Source organism: Rhinatrema bivittatum, chromosome 2 (assembly GCF_901001135.1).
Source record: "Rhinatrema bivittatum chromosome 2, aRhiBiv1.1, whole genome shotgun sequence".
Lineage (NCBI taxonomy): Eukaryota > Metazoa > Chordata > Amphibia > Gymnophiona > Rhinatrematidae > Rhinatrema > Rhinatrema bivittatum.
The window spans coordinates 808,080,778-808,103,164 of record NC_042616.1 but is presented as its reverse complement, the minus strand read 5'-3'; the positions used below and the strand labels follow the sequence as shown (position 1 = coordinate 808,103,164).

The 22,387-nt window shown below is 45.6% G+C and overlaps 1 protein-coding gene across 2 annotated transcripts in view; it reads right to left on the bottom strand.

The window, feature by feature from the left end:
* Window positions 1-22,387, bottom strand: part of LOC115085779 (1-phosphatidylinositol 4,5-bisphosphate phosphodiesterase gamma-1-like) — a 306,356-nt gene that overhangs the window by 62,008 nt on the left and 221,961 nt on the right. For both annotated transcript variants that reach the window (XM_029592182.1, XM_029592181.1), the window contains exons 24-25: window positions 16,221-16,384; window positions 1,988-2,084 (exon numbers count right to left, since the gene is read on the bottom strand). In XM_029592182.1, coding sequence (XP_029448042.1) covers window positions 1,988-2,084; window positions 16,221-16,384 — 261 coding nt within the window. The remainder of the gene's footprint in view (window positions 1-1,987; window positions 2,085-16,220; window positions 16,385-22,387) is intronic.

The following is a 22,387-nucleotide window of genomic DNA, read 5'->3' as shown; positions in this document are numbered from 1 at the left end:
GCGCTGTCCCGCCCCGCCCCCTTCAGACCCCGCCTCTGGCCCACCCCTTTTGAGAGGCTTGGCGCTTCGGCGCCTAGCGGGGGTTACGTGCATGGCCGGGCCCTTCCGAAAATGCGGGCAGCGCGTGGCCCTTTTAAAATCAGGCCGTATGTGAGTCCTGTGATACGGGTAAGAGTAAAATGAAAATGAATGAATCTAGCTTCAGAACATGGATCCTGGATAGGTTTGACCTTGTATTCTTAAGAAACTGTAGAACTCAGGGCTTGATCTGTTACTACTTCTACTCAATCCTTAATACTTAGTTGACTTGCTTAGATCAACTTCATAATATACATGGACTCTACCAGCTAATTTGGGAAGAGGAATAGATTGGCTCAGAGGGCACGGGTAAAAAATATTTTAAATAAACATGACTCATTTGGAAAAAGATGCATATGTATGGCTTCAGTGGAGCCAGAGATGTGGATTTCATAACATGATTGCAGTAGAATATTGTTGGAGGGAACACAAGGCCATGAATTTAATAGTGAGGGAAGAGTGGCAGAACGGAGAGCCATTTAATATTCTGCTACAAGTCAAGATGATGGGAGAGAAGGTGGTGTGCATTATCCATTATCTGTGGCAAGGGCTGGGTAGGAGGACATAGAGCCCCATAATGCCAGAGTGTAGAGCTCTGATGAAGGTTATGGAGGAAAACAGAGAGCTAAGGATTTAATGGGTCGGGTAGGAAGAAGACAGAGAGTTGTGAATTTAATGAGTTTACTGTGGTAAGGGATGAGGAGGACTCAGAGTCATGGATTTAAGGAGATGGCCATGGTGAGGAATGGTTAGGACACAGAGTCATGGATTTAAGGAGATGGCCATGGTGAGGAATGGTTAGGACACAGAGTCATGGATTTAAGGAGATGGCCATGGTGAGGAATGGTTAGGACACAGAGTCATGGATTTAAGGAGATGGCCATGGTGAGGAATGGTTAGGACTCAGAGTCATGGATTTAAGGAGATGACCATGGTGAGGAATGGTTAGGACTCAGAGTCATGGATTTAAGGAGATGGCCATGGTGAGGAATGGTTAGGACTCAGAGTCATGGATTTAAGGAGATGGCCATGGTGAGGAATGGTTAGGACTCAGAGTCATGGATTTAAGGAGATGGCCATGGTGAGGAATGGTTAGGACTCAGAGTCATGGATTTAAGGAGATGGCCATGGTGAGGAATGGTTAGGACTCAGAGTCATGGATTTAAGGAGATGGCCATGGTGAGGAATGGTTAGGACTCAGAGTCATGGATTTAATAGTGAGGGATGCCTAGAAGAACACGGAGTGATAGACTTAATGGAATGGTCATGAGGAGGAGAGTGTGGGAGGGTGCAGAGCTGTGGATGTAACCTTGGGACTATGATAAGCACTGGGTGAGCTGTGAATGTATTAGGTCTGGCTTTTGAAAGGGCTGGGTGAGAGGAGGACACAGAGCTGCAGTGGGGGTCCCAGCTGTCAGGGAGAGAAGGCATTTCGTAGGCCTTGAACCGGGGTCTGCCTGGTCAAAGGCTGGTGGCCCTGCTAGTGAGGTCATGGAGTGACTTGGCCTGAGGAAGCATCAGACCTGTGTTAGCCTAGAACCTGGTCCCTCCCCTCAACCCCGGGGGATCCAGATTGGTCCTGGGAAGAGTGGGCTTTCGGGGGGTGGTGGGGTTGTTGTGAAAAGCCCAGGGTTTGGATAACATGATGGCCGAGGGCTGTACAATGGAGCTGGAAGGCGAAGCTCTGCTGCTGCAGGGTTGGCCTGGACTCTTGAGTATGGAGTACAAGCGAAGTAAACTGTTACTACCAGACCCAGACGAAACACCCACCCCATCAGTAAAGAGTGCTGAAACGGGAGCCGTGTGATCTGTGCCCTGTAAATAAAGCCCTGGCATCTGCATAGGAAGGAGAATTGTATCCCCAGGAGGAGGCCATAACTTATCGACAGTGCTAGCTACAGGGACTTACTTTCTTCATCAAACGGCACTGGGCGGCAGTAAACAACCAGCTCCGAGAGCTCCAGGGCGATTTTCTTCCGTCGCTCCATGATCTTCCCCTCCTGCATCTGTACAAAGACACGGGAACAAATCCCAAGCACAAACGTGAGCTCAACGCCACGGCCACTGCCACGGCCAGCAGAATAACGCTTCAGAAAGCTTCAAAGAAACACTGAACATCTTTGTAGGTCATGACCCTTTCTACTGGGCAACAAAAAAACAGGGATGAGCTTTTGAAATCACCTTAACCCCATGTGATGAACGCCCCTCCGCCCCCGGCCCACACGTGGACCAGTTTCTACCTGCTCCATGCATTCTGCCCGCTTGTACCCGTCTTACTCTGCCGACCACATTTTATCTGGGGTCCCCTGCCACTATGGTCCCGTTGTATCTCTCCCAGACAGGGTTTGAATTCTGACTCTGTTTTGACTCCTGCCACCTCCGCTGGAAGTCCGCTCCTGCTGCCCACCACCCTCTCGGTGGTGGGCAGCACCCTCTCGGTGAAGGACTTCAAAGGGGCGTGGGATAAACACTGTGGATCCATAAAGTCAAGAGGCCGCCAATGAAGAGTGGGTGACTCGCCAGAATGATGGCTACTGCCTGGTGACAATACCCTTATTCAATAAACATACACATGCTTACTGTGACTCCAACATCGCTCTAAGCTTCAACAGCAAGAGGAAATGTGGAAAAAAAGGATTTGCACTCACAAAGAGGGGAGTAGCTGGCTTGTTACGGCGGTTACTACCCCAAATCAAATAAGACTGATACTTCACTTTCAATGCATATCCAGCATAGCTCCCTGCTTCAACGGCAGGGGAGAAGAAAAAACAACCAATAAGGGCTGTATAACATAGTCTGGGTAAAACAAATAAGCATGGGTGTAGCTTGCTTATTGTGGCGGCTTCTACCCCTACTACCCCTAACTAATCAAGCTAGGTATTTCACTTGGATGCAGCTCCATCACTGCTCTCTACATTAATGGTGGGGGTGGAAGGGAAATAGAACCAAAGAGCTAAGAGAAACAGATAAGTATGAGAGAAAAAATGTGAAGCTTGCTGGGCAGACTGGATGGGCCGTTTGGTCTTCTTCTGCCGTCATTTCTATGTTTCTATGTTTCTATGTTATGCTCAAAAGCCTTTTCAGCCTCCTCCTCGACAGCTTTACAGGACGGCCCCCTGCCCTTGAGCTTCTCATTCTATGGAAATTGCTTCCTTCTGGTGTCGGGTTTGGTGGCTCGCGGGCTGCTGAGCATGGCACTGCACACCGCCACGCCACTGCCCCCCCTTGCTTTCCCTAGCCGCGCACCCGAGTCTGGCCTCTTAAAGGGCCCATGGCGGGAAGATGCAACGGCAACCTCTGATGACGTCACTCACCCTGCCCTATAAAAGGCTCCTTCCAAGAAGCATCAGATACCTCAGCAGCTCTTCTGATGGGCCTTTGATCTGCAATGCATTTTGCCATTGTTCCTGCCTTGCTCCTGCCTTTCTGTCTGTTCCTTCTGCTCCTGCCCACCTTGCCCTGCCCCTGCCTTGCTCCGTCCTTTTCCGCCTTGTTTCAGCCATACCCTGGTCATTATCTTTGCCCTGTCCCGGTCCTTGTCTTGTCTTCCTTGGCTTGATTTTGGATCCTGACCTTTCCTTGATTGCCGCCTGGACCTGATCTTCTGCTTTGGACCTGACCTTGCCTTGCCTGCGGCCTGCTCTGACCTCTGGCCTGTCTTCCGGGACCTGCTGACTGCTGCTTGCCCTGACCCCCGGCTTGTCTCCTAGTACCCGTCATCTGCTGCCTGCCCTGACCCACTGCTGGGCTTTGGACTCTCGTTCCCTCGTTCACCCTCAGGACCCACTTAAGACCTGCCGGCTGCCAGAGCCCAAGAGCTCAAACTGTGGGGGAGGCAGCTGGTCTAGCTAAAACTCCAGTCTGTCCCACTGTAGGACGCGTTCGCCAGCTGTTGGCGTGGGCCTAGTAGACTGCACCAAGGGCTCATGGATACCATGCTCATTACATCTGGCTCTTTATTGAAGCCTGGAGATTTCAATGTTTGCAGCATATCTACCCCTGCCTTCCTTTCTTCTAGAAAATACTTCTTTAGCTCCTCAAGTCTCTAGATGTAAGGCTTACATTTCAGACCAATCACCGTTTTGGTGGTCCTGCTTTGAATCACTGCCACTTTATCAATATCCTTTTAGAAGCAGGATGGCAGAAAAAGACCGTATGGCCCATCCGTCTAATTAATTTAGCATTATAATTCCTATCACTTCCTTAGAGATCCTGTGTATTTATCCCATGATTTCTTGAATGCAGATACCATTTTTGTCTTCACTATCTTCGCTGATCTATGCATCCACCACACTCTCTATAAATAAATATTTCCTAAGATTACTTCTGTAGACACAGCACTTCACGTGGGGGTCTCACTAGAGCTCTGTGAAATGGCAATATTACTTCCCTCTTCCTACTCTTGATACATTTTGCATAGAAACATAGTAAATGATAGCAGATAAACCCACCCATCACTCTGCAGTGCCACAGATCTTAGCTGATCGCTGGCTTCCCTTCACTTCTTTGGAATTAAGAATCCTCTTGTGAATATCCCATGCCATTCTGATTTCTGTTACTCCTGTGTCTCCACCACCTCCACTGGGAGATTGTTCCATGCATCTACCACCTTTCCACTAATAAATATTTTCCAATGCTGTTCTTGAGTCTAAACCTTTGAGTCTCGTATTATGACCTCTTGTTCTTGGTAAAGTTTCCAGTCGACTGAATAAGGTTTGCTTCGTGTGCATTATTTATAAGTTTGAGGTATCTGTATGCTTCTATCATATCTCTTCTCTCCTCTAGTGCACACATATTCAGGCTCTTAAGTCTTATCTCGCAGGGCTTTGGGTGCAGACCTGGGACTGCCCTGCCCTGTCCAGTTTTCATAGCCCTTCTCTGGACTGCCCTGCACTCTGTCTTACAGCCTCCAGAACTGAACACAATAATCCTGATGAGGTCTCACCGAGGATACGTGCAGAAGCATGTTTACATACTGATTCTGCCTCTCCGTATGCATCCGGGCAACTGAGATACTATTACTCCTTCTGTAAGAGGTAACAGAGGTTTCACCAACCAAATATGAATACCGACCCCACAAGAGGGACGCTGACTTCATAAGATGGATGTTAATATGTATGTTTCAACAGTAAAACAAGATGAAGAATTTTGACTTGAATAACAATGCGGGCCCAAGTTATCTGATCTGCCTGTGTAACTTAAGGGCTATAGCTTTTCTCCGCAAACAATGAGTTAAGACTGCTTAGGACAGGGACGGGCAAAGGCAACAGGCGCACAAACAAACCAAATCTGCCCAGGGACCAAAAACAAAATATCCAAAGGGCAGTTTATAAGACAGGTCAGCTCAAAAGAAGTGCTGACACCGCAAGACAGCTGGCAGGTCAAGAGGTTGTAGGACCACGATCAGACACTGGTACGGAGTCATCACGGAGCAGGAGCAGGAGCAGTGACCCCCCTCGATGGGAGAAGGGGGACCAGCTCTCTGAAATGATCCCCGTCTGTCCCACTGCTTGACTGTGCATGAGCTTCTTACATATTTATGCTTTGCCTGTTAAAAGCAGCCGGGGAGAAGACGACACCCGAGCCAGGAGCGCTCCCCCTGCGCCCCTCCCTGTGATGAAGCAGGATGGGTTCTGCTGTCCTGGGAGGCTGCATGTAAGAATGCCCTACTGTTACCTGGCTGTTTGTGTCGAACTGCTCTTCTCTTCTCCAGGGCTCGGACAAGGCCCCTTAGTCCCGCAAGCGACAGGGGCCAAGAACGAAAGCTCCCTTCAACATGGACTCTGAGACCTCCAACTACAGGGACTGCTCCAAGGTAAACCTGCAGGTAATCTCCTAAAGTGGCTAGCTACATTTATTAATATACCCTAAGCAAATCAAGGTCTCTGATAAGTTTATATTCACTAATGATGCACAGCTTTATTCAGTATAAGCCTGTGCTGTATCAAGGACCACAGAGGCATGTGCCTATTTGATCCTAACTGGTAAATCTGAATTGTCTGATTCTGAGACAAATAGGTGTCCTTTCCTAGGCTTTTTGTATCGCATATAATGGAATAAGTGGTAGGTTTCTGTAGCTCAGCCAGTATCCCACAGAGAGGGAAGGGGTAGTCTCATCCTGGCTACATATGCGCTTATAGGGGTAGATTTTAAAAGGGTGCGCGCGGGCGTACATGTGCACGCGCTACCCGGAGCTCACACATGTACGCCCGATTTTATAACTTGCACGCCTCCGCCCCGCCCCTTTACTAAAGCCCCGGGACTTATGTGCGTCCTGGGGCTTTGCATGCGTCGCCGGGCCTTTTGAAAATAGGCCCGGTGCGCGTAATCCTTTGAAAATCCGGCCCATACTGTTTACATTTACCCACTTCTTTGTTACCTTTGGCCAGGAGTACCCAACTCCGGTCTTCAAGAGGCACAAACTGGCCAGGTTTTCAGGCTATCCACAATGAATATGCATGAGATAGATCTGCATTCACTGCCTCCACTGTATGCAGATCTAACACATGCATATTCACTGTAGATATCCTAAAATCATGGCCTGTTTGTGGCTCTCGAGGACAAACGTTGGCCAGCCCTGCTGTCACGTAAAGCTGCAGCGCCACCCCTACTCCCCACATAGGGTAACCCTGTTGCCGCTTGGAGGGTCCTGCCAAGAACTGCACAGGACAGCCTGCACCTGCGTCCATGTTTCTCCACTGGCAATCTCCCACACGCCGACTGGGTTTCTGCTTGCCTCTGGGCAAGTTCCCCGCCCGCAAGAGGTGGTTTCTAGCAACACTGAGACCCCCTCACAACCACGTGTCACGCAGTTCCCAGAAATACACCCACAGACCAAATATACTCAATACCAGGATTGATAGTCGGTCCAAGACAGGCAGAGCTAACAAATTAATACGTTTATTAAGAAAAAGTAGGAACAGGAACAGATAAAAGTTTTAAATTGCAAACAGAGGATTAAACAGTAGAAACTAGCTAAACACTTTCCAATACTTAACTAATACCTGGGGAGGTCATGGAAAGGCTGCCCATAGGAGCTGATCAGGGCCTCAGCACAGAGATCTGCTCCCTCGGGGGCCGAGGCAATCATTTTCACGGAAAGCGGGCGCTGACTTTTCAGCGCCCGCTTTCTTAACGCACGCATGGCGCCACGCTTGCGCGATCTTAACGCCTCCTTGCTAATGCGACCCCGCGGCGGCTGCCGGTTATAAAGATCGACGCCGGTAAAGTCGGCGTCGGTTTTCATAACCGGCCGTTTATCAGCGTCCGTTTTCATTACTGGCAGACGGCCGGTTATGAAAACCGATGCCAAATTTACTGGCGTCGGTCTTCATAACTTGGCGGTCTGCCGAGGTTGTTTGTTTGTTTTTTTACTGAAGAAGTACAGAAAAGCAGTTTTTTCTGCTTTTCTGTATTTCTTTTACATGAGCTCAACTATTAATGCCTGCTCCAGGCAGGCGTTAATATCTGAGTGATAAATCTGCGTCTGAGACGCACATTTATTTTATTGCATGCGGAGTGAATGAGTAATAGCCTCATTCGCGTGCATTTGCAGGTGATGAGCGCTATCCCATTCACTCCGTGTTGGACGTGCGTTAAATAGGTGCTAATCCCCCTATTGCATTAGGGGGCGGATTAGCGCCTATTCAACCTGTGTCCAACTGCGGGTTAAACAGAGCGCACTGTATTGCATCGGCCCCTCTGTACTCCCAGCTGAGACTGCAGAATTCCACAACCCTCAGGGCAAATTCTCTGTCTCCAGGGCCAATCAGGGCACACAATATTAACAGGTTAGCTTTCTGGCCAATGGCACTGCAGGGTGTTTCAGAGTCACATGAACTCAGGGCTGCTGGGATGTGTATGCTGTCCAAGGCTCCTCCTGAGTCAAGGCAGCATCCAAAGTCTCTGCTTTAAATACAGGCAGAGGTCAACCACCTGCAGGCCAGCACAGAGGAAATGAGCTCTCTGGGCAAAAGTGTAACAGGGCAGAAAAATAAACTACAAAACATGCAAAAACCTTGTTTTGCCACACCTGCATTAGGCCAACAGAGATGATGACCCCAGATCTCTTTCCTTTTTGGTGACTGCTACTCTCCACCCAAATGATATATGGCTCACGCCTCAAATGAATGATTTTGCTTTTTTTTTTTTTAATTTAAGGGTAGTTGCAAAACCCTGCAAAAAGTCATTCTTCATTTTAATTGTCCCCCTCTGTTTCATACTTTCATGTCATCCAAGCTTTGCCTTTTAGCCCTTCCACAATAACACCTCTAAAGGCAGTGAACAGGCCAAGGCCTAACACTTATCTTTCTGACGTCCTGCCCGTCACCCACCCTTCACCAGAGTGGACTTCATTTATCTCCACCCTCTTCAGTCCTGCTGCTTAGCCGCTCACCCAGTTCATAATTGTTCCTCCTCTTCCCAGATTAGCTTGCTCGCTCATCAGTCTTCAATGTGGCCCAATAGGCCACATCTACCACTGGACTTCCACCCCCAATCTACTAAATAATTCAATCAAATATCTTACTCCTACATCTGTATTTTCTGAATGCTAATTTTGTGGTTTCGTTTTACTCTTTTCCCCTTGTTATCATGGTTTCTGTCATGTCCATATCCACCTCTTCCTTACTTGAAAGTAACCTACCTAGATAATAAACCCAGTTAGGTTTCATGACGAAAACCCTCAGCAACTCTGCTGCTGTTTGTAACTCTATGGTTTTAATTTTGCCTCCAACATACAGAGATGCTCGCTTCTGAAAGCAGTATCTCGCAACCTTGATCATTACTGAAGCAGGATTCGGTGACTATGGTCACATCCTGCACCTCTTCCAGCATGGTGGCCTCTACAGTAATGGTTTCTGTTAAACGGACTGCAAGCATTAGCACAGATTACTTCCCAAGCTGCTGTTCGGCCTCCCTCTCTCATCTGCTTTCAGTTTTTCCCCGTTTTATGTTAACAGGACGTTGGAACGAATAATACGAAAGGGATCGATGTCCGTCCATGCATAGGCACAGTAACCCTCCAAAAAAGGGACAGAAATTAACCAAATTTGGCATGCAGGAAGAAAATGTGAATATCTCAAATGAGGTGGAAAACCAGAAATGTTGGGACCGTACTTTCAGAGAATCGAAAGTGTTAGAGCTGTAGAACGTTGACCCGTGCGCCACTCCAATGCCCGCTCCTCACCCTTCAGCAGCTGGAGAAGGGATGGCACCCAAGAGCACATCCAACGCAAGCTGCCCCCACACTTTCAAAGTCTCACCCACCCCACACACATACACCCCAACACTGTCCCCACATACCAGCATCCCCCCAAATCAAACCTCCAAAATAAATTCCCCTTTGCTTTCTACAGGAAATTGTCACACCCCAACCCTGCTCTCCTCCCGCACATATCACATAAACATCCCTCCACACACATATCCCCACAGCCCTACTCACACCCATACCACCAGCACACACATTCCCCCCCCACCCAGCCCTCCACACAAACATCCCACCTACCACCCATCACACAGCCACAAATACACCTGCCAGGTGTTAGGATTCGTGGGTTTCGTGGACCCTTGGCCCGAGGTGAAGGTTGTTACAGCCTGAGGGGTGGAGTCCCACAGGTCCACACCGTCGGGAAGCGAGGTCAGCTGCAGCAGGGAACACGGCTGTAGTTCAGTAGAGAGAACGTCCTGCGTCACATCACGTGATCGCAGACTAGCCCAGAGCTGTGCCGTGAGGCTGGCCCGAGGAGCGGGGAGCGCAAGGACAGGGTCTACTGTAGGCGAGATGCAGAGACTGTCCCGAGGGGCTGGACAGTGTAGTAGCAGAGTCTCTGGTATGATGACGTAGGGGCTGCCCCGAGGAGCGGGGAAGCGCAGAGTCAGTCTTGGCAGAAGTGACGTAGGCTGCCCCGAGGAGCGGGGAAGCGGAAGCAAGTCACTCATGTAGAGACGTAGACACTGTCCCGAGGAGCGGGGGAGCGTGAGCAGGTCGCTGGTGTAGAGACTTAGGCACTGTCCCGAGGAGCGGGGGAGCGTGAGCAGGTCGCTGGTGTAGAGACTTAGGCACTGTCCGAGGAGCGGGGGAGCGTGAGCAGGTCGCTGGTGTAGAGACTTAGGCACTGCCCAAAGGAACGGGGGAGAGCAGAGTCAAAGTCTCTGGTGGCCAGGCAGATACTACCCTGAGGAGCGGGGAGCGTGGAGCAGGAGTCTCTGCAAGGCAGTTCTCAAGGCAACCCCGAGGAGCGGGGAGGCCAGCAGGCAGGACCTCTGGAGAGGCACAGGGACCACCCCAAGGAGCGGGGAAGTCTGGAGACGAGTCTCCCAAGGAAGCACACACAGGTCCCCGAGGAGCAGGTACCCGAGCCAGAGTCCAGAATCGCAGGGAGATCCAAGTCAGGCACCAACGTCTGAGGAGGCAGGAACAAGCACCAGTAGGCGAAGGAACTCATTGCCAAGTCGATTAACGTAGGCCAAGGGAGGTGCATATGAATCCCAGCTTGTGATGTCATCAATCAGGGACGCCCCTGAGATTCCCGCCATAGTGTCTTTAAAGAGAGACTCGGGGGTGCGCGCACGCGCCTAGGAAGTCCCAGGAGGAAGCATGGAGATCGGCGGCGTCCCGGCCACCATGAGAAGCCTTGGGAGGCAGATGGCATGTGGCGGCAGCGGCTAGCTACAGCTGCGAGTTCGCCCGGAGAGGAGAGCAGGGCAGTACATATCGTGAGATGGGGCGGCCGACAGTCATAACACTAGGTGGGGGTCTTACTCAGGACCTTCAACCCCTTTAAGCAATGGCAGCCCCTCAGTCCTGGGGACCGTGATTGTGCACTGTTTGGGGACCCTTTACTGGCGTGGTGCTTTTCCTCGCGGTATTTAAACACGAGGAAAAATACCACGGGAATCCCATAGTGGCAGGGCTAATTACTGCGACTTTGTGATTCCTGCAATATTTTTCCCTCAGGGAAAAATGTGGCAGCTTGGTGAATGAGCCCCTTATATTATAAGCCCTCTAGAGATAGGGAAATGCTTACAGCACCTGAATGTAATCTGCTTTGAAGTGCCTGAAAGGCTTAATATAAACCAAATGATCTGAACTGAATTGCAAATTCTCACACCCCCCTTCTACAAACCTATGTTGGAAAGCCATCCTGACACTTTGCCTCTGAACGCTTTCCTTATTTGTTACTTTTTATGTGAGCCAGAATCACTCCTACCCTCCATTAAGCAGTTGATTTTGGGATTGTATTCTCTTAGGATATGCAGAAATGCAGATCTACAAACAAGGTGTAGGTAAGACTGGATGAACTTAACTTATATGTGACCAGTTTTCAAGAGCTATGCTTCCTTCAGCAAGTGCAGAATGAGATAAGCAAGACGTTGTCTGAATGTACAAGTAAATTACTGATTGCATTACCGTGGTGGTGTGGAGGTTATGTTGTTTGCTTTCAAAGCTCTCAGGATGAAATATCCTGTGCATCTGTCTCTATCCTGTCAAACCAGCAATTGTACCAATCCTCCCACCTGTTCTACTTTCTGGTCTTCCAATAGACACCCAGTATCTCAAATGACCTCTAATTCATTATTACTTCAGGGAACCCACCTCCCTATTTTGATGTCTTCATCCTGCTTGCTCTGTCTCTTCCGATACTCTCCATGGATGTACAGCACTGATGGTGCTACAGAGTTATAATATTAATAACTGTCCTCTTGTGAAGTAATTATTTCAGTGATTAAGCTTATGTTATTATTTTTACATCATTTACAACAGAATGCTTTCCACATTAAATACGCTGGGAAAACAACAAGCAAGCAATGTCAGATGATATTTGCTATATCAGGTTCTTCTTTTACCTGGCAGGAAGGAAGGGTAGAGCTGGAGGTTGGTCAGGGTCTGCAGTACTGGAGCAGGAAGGATAAACCGGGGCAGACTAGATGGCTCATCTGGACCTTGTCATGCTCTGTTACTGTTTCTATCAGACATCTGATTTTGATAAAGGGATACGCAGATGCACATCGGGACACATCCTGGTGCCTCCTTTCTAAGACTATGCAAGGCCAGCACAGCACGAGTATGGTCATCTAATATGATGTCGTGTTCTGCTAGCCCTCTCGGTCCTAGAGCTTCCTTAGGGTGGCCGCCAAAGTTCATGTAATACATATCTGGATTATTCTTACCTTAGCCCCAATGACTAGCACGAAATCCAAATCCTCCCTTTACCAAATCTGGTAATTAGGATTAAGCAGTGACAAGTGCTGGTCCAGCTCTCCTAAAACAGTGAGAAAGACTCTGGAGATTAAAAATGAATTTAAGACAGGAAAAAGATGGCCTCAGATGGAAAATGACCTTCCATAACGGCTTCCGACAATCATTAGTCAAAACAACCTCTCTTTGTTTCCTTACTTCTTAATAGATGCTTATGAGTCCAAAGTGTTATAGAAAGAAATCTATAAATTTCCCTTAAAAGTCCATATGTTCTCATTGTTCTCTCCACATACAACACAATGTGCCTTTCTCTAAGGCTCTGCTATTGTGAGAATATTTCAAAGTATTGTCAAAGTGAAGGGACTTATCTTAAAAATCCATATGTTGTCTCAGTTCTTTCCGTAGGCAGCATGACTCCATCACCGCAGCATTAATCACAGGAAAAACACTGCGTCTTCAAGCTTTCTATAAACTCTCAATTCAAAACCACCAGTCATCATCTGGCTTTCTTTGATCTACAGAGATGCTGACCAATGGAATCTGATTTAAGTAAACCTTTGCTCTCCAATTGGCTCTTCAAAAAACAATCCATTCTCTGAGGTCGAATTTCACTTGCTCAATTGAACACCGATGTTTGAGACCTTATAATAATGCTCCAAACGCAAATCCTTAAAGAAATTACTTTCCTCCAAATGGTGTGTCACAATTGGTGCTTCTGTCCGCCGAGCCATCAAGCAGCTTTTACACTCAGCAATCTGTGTCCTTAAAGCCCTTGTTTTTTCACCCATATATAACTTCTGACACAGATAGGTCATCACACAACCTTTGACAGTTGTTGAACAGTTTGTAAAACAATCCAATTCCTAGAAAACTTTTGTGACTGGATGTTGAAATCTAATTTGCAAAGCTCTTGACAAACCTGGCAATGACTGCACATAAAATGACCTTTCACTATTTTTTGGTCCCAATCCATTGTCATAGCGTTCACTTTAGCAAAGTGGGAAGGGTTTAACATTTCTTTCACATTCTCTCCTCTTCTGAAAGCTAGCAGTAAACGAGGATTCTTCGAAAAAAGGATGCGACTCAAACAAATGCCAATGATGACTGATGATTCTTGAAACTTGAGTGGATCCTTGTGAATATTTCAAAACACAGGCCAAAATCTCTTCTTCACTACCTTCTTCTTCAGCTGCAGTGGTTAATAATTCTTGATGAGAAAATAATGCCCTCTTAAGAGAATTTTTGATCAGTTGTGTGGGATATCCTCTTTCCACCAGACCAGATGAAAAATGTTTAGAAGTAGGCTTGAATTCATTAACATCTGAACATACTCTCCTAAATGTCAAGAATTTGGGAATAAGGAAAACTGTTTCTCAAGGATTGAGGATGTGTACTTGCATTGCAATCCATCTTCTCCTTAGGCACAGAAGTCTTACCATTTGCTCTATCCAAATTGACTATCACATCCGAAAAAAACAATCTCCATAGAATTTTATGTCAAAGTGAACTGTAAACTACTATCACAAGAATTTAAGCATGATTGAAAATATTTTAATTCTTCAACAGTTTCCTTCCATTACAAAAAGACATCAATCAATTTTCCACAGACAAATATATTCTAAAAAAAAAAAAAGAAGATGATGAAATCCATATTTTCTCAAAATTAGCCATAAATAAATTGGCTAATGACGGGGATACTGCTGCTCCCACCGCTACTCCTGATGTTTGCAAATAGAGCTGAGAATAAAACATGAAAAAAAAAAACCTCTTCTTTATTACTAATCTGGCCAATGCCACAAAAAAATCACTGGGAACATCATATGGTCTTTCTCGCATTTCTAATGCGTTGTTAATGATACCTAAAGCTTGATCCTGTGGCATTGAAATAAAGCGTGAATTTTCATCTAAAGTCACTAACTCCAAGGAGAGTCTTCCAAATGTACATTTAAAGGAATATTCAAAAAATGGGTCATGTCTTTAGTAAAAGATGGAATTGTTTCCACAAATGGTTTCAAAAAACCATCAAAATATTGAGATAATGGCTCCACTAGAGATTCCCTGGCCAAGAAAATAGGTCTTCCCGGCGAAAGCCATTATAGATCGCCATTTTCCATTTGAGATAGTCTGAAGTATTTTTCCTCTCTTAAATTAATTTTTAATTTTCAGAGTTTTTCTCATTGTTTGACCTTACCAACTTAGTGAAAACCCTTTGTAAAGTGAGGATTTGAATTGATAGTGGTGTATGCTTTACCACCTCAAATCGCTATTGATTTAATATCCAATCTTTGATATCACAACCTGCAAGGAATCCAATCAACTGATCTAGAATGACTTCAAGCCACCAGCCAGCGTATCCTAATGTTCAAAACACAGAGCTCAGAATGTGGAGCGCCTTGGTTCCAATCCACATTCCAGAAATCACTGTTTGACCTTGAACATATCAGTTAACCTCCGCATGCTCAAACTTACTAGGTGATGCATTAAGTTGCAGTAGTGTGTTAAACAGTGTATATCGCATGACAGAGCACCATCATGGCGATATCTCGCAATATGCGCAATAATTTGCATAGCCCTTCCCAGGTTCCCTCCCCTTTTACGACAACCTGCTTTGCCTGCGATTTGCATGCATGAATAATACAAATGCATGCAAAGGTGGTCATTAATAGGCAATTTCGGGTTAATATTTTATCGTGGCCAACCGAGAAAGTGGTCAGCTGCGATAAAATATCACCACCTCCTGGGAAATCGTTAAATGTAATGCGCGAGCCCCGGAACCCTAACGTAGGTCCTGAGGCTCCTGCGTTACATTTAAAGGGTAATGCAAAGGAACAAAAAATTGCCACGGCTAAGAAAAAGGTTGAGCGGGGAGCGGGGAGCAGGGCTGACCCCCCCCCCCCACGCTCAACCCGGAGCAACCATTCAAAGTGTCCCTGACTCCTTGAATGAAAAAAAAGTGTCCCGTTCACATACGGCGCCGTAAATAAACCCCTTTATTCCCCTCCCCTGTTCCCAGCATACTCATATAGTTCCAAGTTACTGCCCTGCCCCTCCCCTCCCCCCAGTTATAATATCAGTTACAATGTAAAGCCCTGTTGGCTGAATTTGCTGTTGTCTGGAAACTGATGTGATGTCTCGTGCGAATGTCGGTATAGAAAAATGTTAAATAAATAAATAAATAAAAAATAAATAAAATAAAAGTATTTGGGGTTTAAGGTTACCCCCCAACCCCAATATTAAATTAAAGTTGTTGGGATATAGTGCCCCCCCCCCCAGACTGGAGCAAGGTCCAGGGATCATCACGTGGCAGGGGCAAAGTCATATAGTCGCCATTTTGAAAAATGGCATCAACCGGACCAGGTGCTAGGGGGCGCCCTGGTCCCATCGCAGGACCTTCCATCTACTTTTTAAGGTTCAGGGGTGTGGGGTGGGGAAATGGTAATTTTTTTTTTAACTTTGAGGAGTTGAGGTGGGGCTCAACCCTGACTCCTGCACTCACCCTTTTTATTTTTTGCCGTGGCTAATTTTTGCTTTTGGCAAATGGCGATGGTGGTCCCTTGAGGTTGGGGCCGCCATCGCGTCTAAAGAGCTGTTAGCCACATTATTTTGCCTCATGGTGTTTGGCCACGAGACAAAAGAATGCACCATAGAGCTCCAATCTTTTTTTGGGGGAAGGGCCCCACTATTGCGGTGACACCTTCTCCTCGTGATAGTGGGACCTCTCCCATGAAAAACATCACGGTTTAATGCATCCAGGTGTTAGATTATATGATCCTTAGCAAAGGGACATTGTAACTGCATTAATTATTAGCAGATTGCGTGCTGAGCATGCTTTGACCGAGCACTGGGCCCACGGATTAGTAGACTGAACCCCCCTTAAAAGCTGCTCTCACTGTGCTGAGGGCCACGCATCTAAAAGCAGAATGCCTGCCTCTTCCCCACTCACCCGAGCATCGGCGTTTTGCGTGGCCTCTCTGATTTTGGCCACCCAGTCATTGAGCTCCTCCAGGGTGTCCGTGGCCACGTCCAGTGACTGGGCTGGGTGGGTCATCTGTTGGGAATGGATGGTGAACACAAACGGCTTGGAGCTCCTTCCGTCCTTCGAAATAACTGTTGAGAACAGCAGGGAGAGGGGTATTACAGAGCGCCACTCACACAAAGGTCTTCTTAATGGGTCAGTGAAAGGAGCATCTGACTGCACATGCACCCCCCTCCCTCCATGGCCTACTGCACTGTCCCCAGAAATAGACTACAGAGACATAAGAGAAGATGAGAAGGTGCAAACACGCAGATCTCATAACCTGACCTCATAACACCAAATTCTCTGATGGAATAGATGAGACATATTGATGCTCAGTTCAAACTTCATTTCATGTACTGAGAGGGCCGGGATGTCACTCTGGACCCAGAGGTGGAAGGCAGATGTTTCCTGCATAACCACAGTTAACTGTTTCTTGAGGCAATTCTGTCTCCAAGGCCCCTTGTCCCACACTGCTTCTCCCTAACATCCACCACCGGATCCCTCTCAGGATGTGTTTCCGTATTAGACATTTATAAGTCACAAGAGCCTCTACCTTTCACCAACTTCCTTAAGAACATAAGACTTGCCATACTGGATCAGACCAAAGGACCATCAAGCCGAGTATCCTATTTCCACCATGGCCAATCCAGGTTACAAGTACCTGGCAGGATCCCAAGGGGTCAATAGATTCCAAGCTGCTTATCCCAGGTATATACTAACTCCCTTTGTGCTCTGATTTCCTCTCATGGCTTTCAATACCATTTTTATGCCGATGACTCCCAGATCTACCTTTGTACACCAGACATTTCACAGGAAATCCAATCCCGGATCTGAGTCTGCTTGTCTGACATTGCTGCCTAGATGTCCCGCCAGCACCTTAAACTCAACAAGGCCAAGATGGAATTCCTTATCTTTCCCCCCAAGCCCACCTCCCCTCTTCCTCCTTTCTCTGTTTCTGGGGATAACATGGTCATCGCCTCTGTCCCATCAACTCGTAACCTTGGAGACCTCTTCAACTCCTCTCTCTCCTTCTCTATGCATACCCAAAATGCTACTAAAACGTGTCGTTTCTTTCTTTATAACATTGCCAAAATCTGTCCCTTCCTTTCTGAATGCACTACCAGAACCTTAACCACTCTCTCATCTCCTCCCACTTAGACTATTGCAACCTGCTCCTCATAGGTCTCCTGGCGAGCCATCTCTCTCCACTGCAATCTCTCCTAAATTTAGCTGTGCAACTTATCTTTCACCAATCTCGCTATGCTCACATAATCCCTCTTCTGAAGTCACTGCATTGGCTCTCTATCCACTCCCGCATACAGTTCAAGCTCCTCTTTCTCACCTACAAATGCCTTCTTTCTGTAGCACCTCACTACCTCTCCTCGCTTATCTCTCTCTACACCCCTCGTGTACTCCGCTCGTCTAAGTCTCTCCTATCCATGCCCTTCTCCTCTACCACCAATTCCAGACTCTGTGCTTTCCACCTGGCTGCGCCGTGTGCTTGGAATAGTCTTCCTGAACTGGTGCATCAGGCTCCCTCTCTCACTGTGTTTAAAACCCTTCTAAAGACCCAACTTTTTGAAACCACTTTTAAATCTTATGCCTGATTTGTCTTCTTTTAGTCTTGTTAACCAACTAACTTTTCTTTTTAACCATTGTCTTGCTTTATGAAATACCCCAAGTCTCTTGTCCTGTGTGTTTGTCTTATTAGATTGTAAGCTCTATTGAGCAGAGAGACTCTTTTTGTATGTTTGGACAGCGCTGTGTATGTTGTGTAGCACTATAGAAATTAAGTAGTAGTAATAGTAGCAGGATAAGAAGTGGATTTCTGCAACTCCATCTTAATAATGTTTTATGGACTTTTCCTCCACGAACTTGTCAAAACCTTTTTTAAATGCAGCTACACTAATAGCTTTCACCACATACTCTGGCAATGAATTCCAGAGATTAATTATGTGGCAATTAAAAAAATATTTTCTCTTACTAGTTTTAAAAGTATTACCCAGTAACTTCTTTCTGTGTCCCCTGGTCTTTGTACTTTTTGACAGAGTAAACAACTGATTAACATTTATTTGTTCTATTCCACTCATTATTTTATAGACCTCTATCATATCTCCCCTCAGCCGCTTCTTATCCAAGCTGAAGAGTCCTAACCTCTTTAGCCTTTCTTCATAGGGGAATCGTTCCATCCCCTTTATCATATTGGTCGCTCTTCTCTGTACCTTTTCTAATTCTGCTATATCTTTCTTGAGATGTGGTATCCAGAACTGCACACAATACTCAAGATGAGGTCGCAGCATGGAGCGATACAGAGGCATTATGATATTCTCTGTTTATTCTCCTTTCCTTTCCTAATAACCCCTGGCATTCTATTTGCTTTCTTGGCTGTTGCTGCACACTGAGCAGAAGATTTCAACGTATTTTCAACCATGATGCCTAGATCCTTTTCCTGAGTGGTGACTCCTTTTTTTTTTTTTTTTTTTACATTTTTATTGGTGAGTATCAAGAAACATTATAGAAAGAACAAATTGGTTGGAAAAAATATCACCAAAAGTTACATGTATTGTCCCCTAGTCAAATCCCTCCCACCCACCCTCACCAGCCAACCAAACTGAATCATCTGGTATATTCTCATAAAAACTGCAGACGTCCCGGCTCATATCTTAATGCTATGCAACCCCCTACATAAAGGTTCGTATTACAGATTGTCCCCTATGCAACTATACCATCCATTGCATTCTGAAAATCCTGATGGATGTCCCTCCATAGTCAAAGCAACATTAATGATCTTCGGCTTTTCGCCATTGTAAATAAGTCATCCCAGGTTCGATGAAAAGACTGAAGGGTGTGATGTTTTCCCGCAGTTATTTTAGACATCGTACAGACATAGTCCAATCTTCTCAATACCGCTGGAAACTGTGGTCCCTTGGGCTGTTTCCAGGTATTCACAATCTCCATCCGGGTAGCCATACAAACTTGAATGCAAAAAGGATGTGTGAAAATTGCTTCATGGCCCTCCGAGTTAATCAGTAGGGCAATGTCCACAGTGAACTGAATTTGTGTATCAAGTATAAGTGAAACCAAATCAGTTTTTTCCAGAATGGAGCAATACAATCCCCTGACCACCACATATGAATAAAGGTTCCCAATACCTTGCATCCCCTTCAACACAAACCACTATTGCCAGGGAACATTTTACACAGTCTAACAGGTGTGTAATACCATCGATAAAGGATCTTATATCCATTCTCTACTATGTTGGAAGATACTGAAGCTTTACTAATCTGAAGATAAATGTTTGACCAAGCTTCTGGACTAAAGTCTACAGGTAGGTCCATTAGACCAGGATATGATGAATGGTGGGGTTATAATAAGACGGGCACTTAGCAATTGATATATTTTAGAAATTAACTTCTTGGAATTATATGGTGCTGAACAGAACCCCTCAAAGAGAGACTTTCCCAAGCTCAAGACAGAAGTGAGGTTGTGACTCATGTAGAAATGGGATAATTGATTAAATGCCAAAAATTCCATGGCAGACAATTTATAATCGCTACATAGAGAAGCAAATGATAGTATTTTATAACCCTCCCCATATGTGCTCTAAGCGTGTTATACCACAGGCTTTCCACACCGTAAACGCTAGAAGAGATTGACCAGGAATAAAATTCTTATTATGGAATAAATTAGTGAGATAGAAATAATCCTTTTTACCCACTAATTTCCCCTTCCACCTGGCACATATGTGCATGGTGTGTCTAGTGGTTGGCAACATTGACATACACTCCCTCCAAGTTTTCCTTGGTTGCCAACGAATGGCAAATATGGGCATACTAGACATATAAAATTATTCTATTTGAGCCCAGGGTTTAGTATCTCTGACATCATGCCATACCACAAGAGGCCTCAATTGAGATGCCGCAAAGTACCAATTGAAATTCGGGACTCCGAGTCCACCCTCTGATTTTGTTTGGTATAAAACCTGTCTACTAACCCGAGGCAGCCTTCGCTTCCAAATGAAGCTAAAAACTTTCCACTGCCAAAGTTTAAGGATCTTATTCGGTATAGCGATGGGCAGTGATTGAAATAAGTAAAGCAGTTTGGGGAGAGTATTCATTTTGATGGTAGCTATTCGCCCCAGCCATGATAATGGGAGTCGTGACAGCTATCTAAGTCCCTAGATATTTTATATAGCAATGGTTGGTAATTCAATTTAAATAAGTCTCTGGGATGGCTCGACAATAGGATACCCAAGTATTTAATTTGTTGTGCGGCCCATCTAAAAGGATGGCCAGGACGTAAGGCATCGACTGTATTCTGGGAGCAGTTAATATTAAGAATTTCTGATTTCTCCCAGTTTACTTTAAATCCTGAGGTCTCACTAAAGGTCTTCAATTCCTGTTCTATTCCTAATAATGAATCATGAGGTGAGTGGATAGTAAACATAATGTCATCGGCAAATAAACATAACTTATACGAATCTTGTCCTACCAAAAAGCCTTGAATTGAGGTATTATGTCTAATTTTAGTAGCTAACGGATCCAAAAAGAAGGCGAACAGGACTGGAGACAACGGGCATCCCTGTCTAGTTCCCCTCCCAACTGTGAAGTGATTGCAGTATCCTCCATTGATTTTTAGACAGGCTCTGGGCCACTCATATAATTTTGATATCCAGCCACAAAAGTAGGGTCCAAATCCAATTTTCTTTAATATCCCAAATAAAAACGTCCACTGCACCATATCAAATGCCTTTTCGGTGTCAATAGAAAGAAAGAGTGATTCCAATCAACTTGTATGAGCCACCTACATCAAATTTATGAGTTAACGAATATTGTCGCCTGCCAACCTCCCAGGGATAAACCCCGCCTGGTCTTGATGAATGAGACCCGTTAGGTATTTATTTACCCAACCTGCTAGAATTTTCGCTAAGATTTTGAGATCAAGATTGATCAAAAAAAATAGGCCTGTATGAGCCACATAATGTAGGGTCACGTCCTGGCTTGGGTAGCACTGTGATACCCGCTACATTGACATCGGTACAGAGAGAACCCCCTTCTCTTAGAGAATTATAGACTTTCTCCAAATAGGCAACCAGATATGGAGCATACTGTTTATAAAATTTGGTGGTAAAGTCATCAGGACCTGGCGATTTTCCTTGCTTAAGGGACTGAATAGTATATAGAATTTCTGCCACAGATATCTCGGCCTCTAAATCATTCCGCACCTCATTTGGTAAACTCGGTAGCGCGGTAGATGCCAGGTAGTTATCTACATTATCTTGCTTAATAGACTCATTAGGGCTATATAACAGAGCATAAAAGTCAAGAAATCTATTCCTTATATCTGTATTATTAGTCAATATCACATCTCCAGTCCCTTTAATTTTTGCTATGGTATTTTAATATTGAATCTTCTTTAGTTTATTGGCTAAGATTTTCCCTGCTTTGTTACCCCTTTCAAAATAGGTTTGCTTCGTCAATTGCATCCAATGGGCCATAGTCGCAAACTCCAGTCATAGAAGATCTTCTCTTGCTTTGGAAAGCTGGGTCAATATTTTCCTTGATCCTGTATCTTGATGTTTGCGGGTAAAAGCCGAAATAGCTTCCCTCAAGCCTTGAGCTTCTCGGGTGTTACACTTCTTAACATATGCTCCCCTAGCTATTAATAAACCCCTGAGGTAAGCTTTAAACGACTCCCATACCATAGTCGGGGGGACTTCTCCCGTGTCATTCCTAAGGAAAAAATCTTTAATATTACTGATAAAGTTCAAATTAAACTCCTTGTCATTCAGTAAGGATTCATTAAGGCGCCAGAAGCATGTACCTTTATCATAATTGTCAAAGATAACATCTATGCTTACGGCAGCATGGAATTATATCGGCGGCAGATATTTGGTTAAAAAGCCCTTTATCTACTAGGAAATAATCAATCCTTGAGTGTGATTTATGCACGGAGGAATAGTAAGTATATGATCTGGTATGCAGAAAGCGTGTTCTCCACACATCTAGTAGATGCCACGCATCCATTAAGTCTTGCAATTTTAGTCTATATGATAATGGGGTGGACACATACCCTTTCGATGCATCCACTTT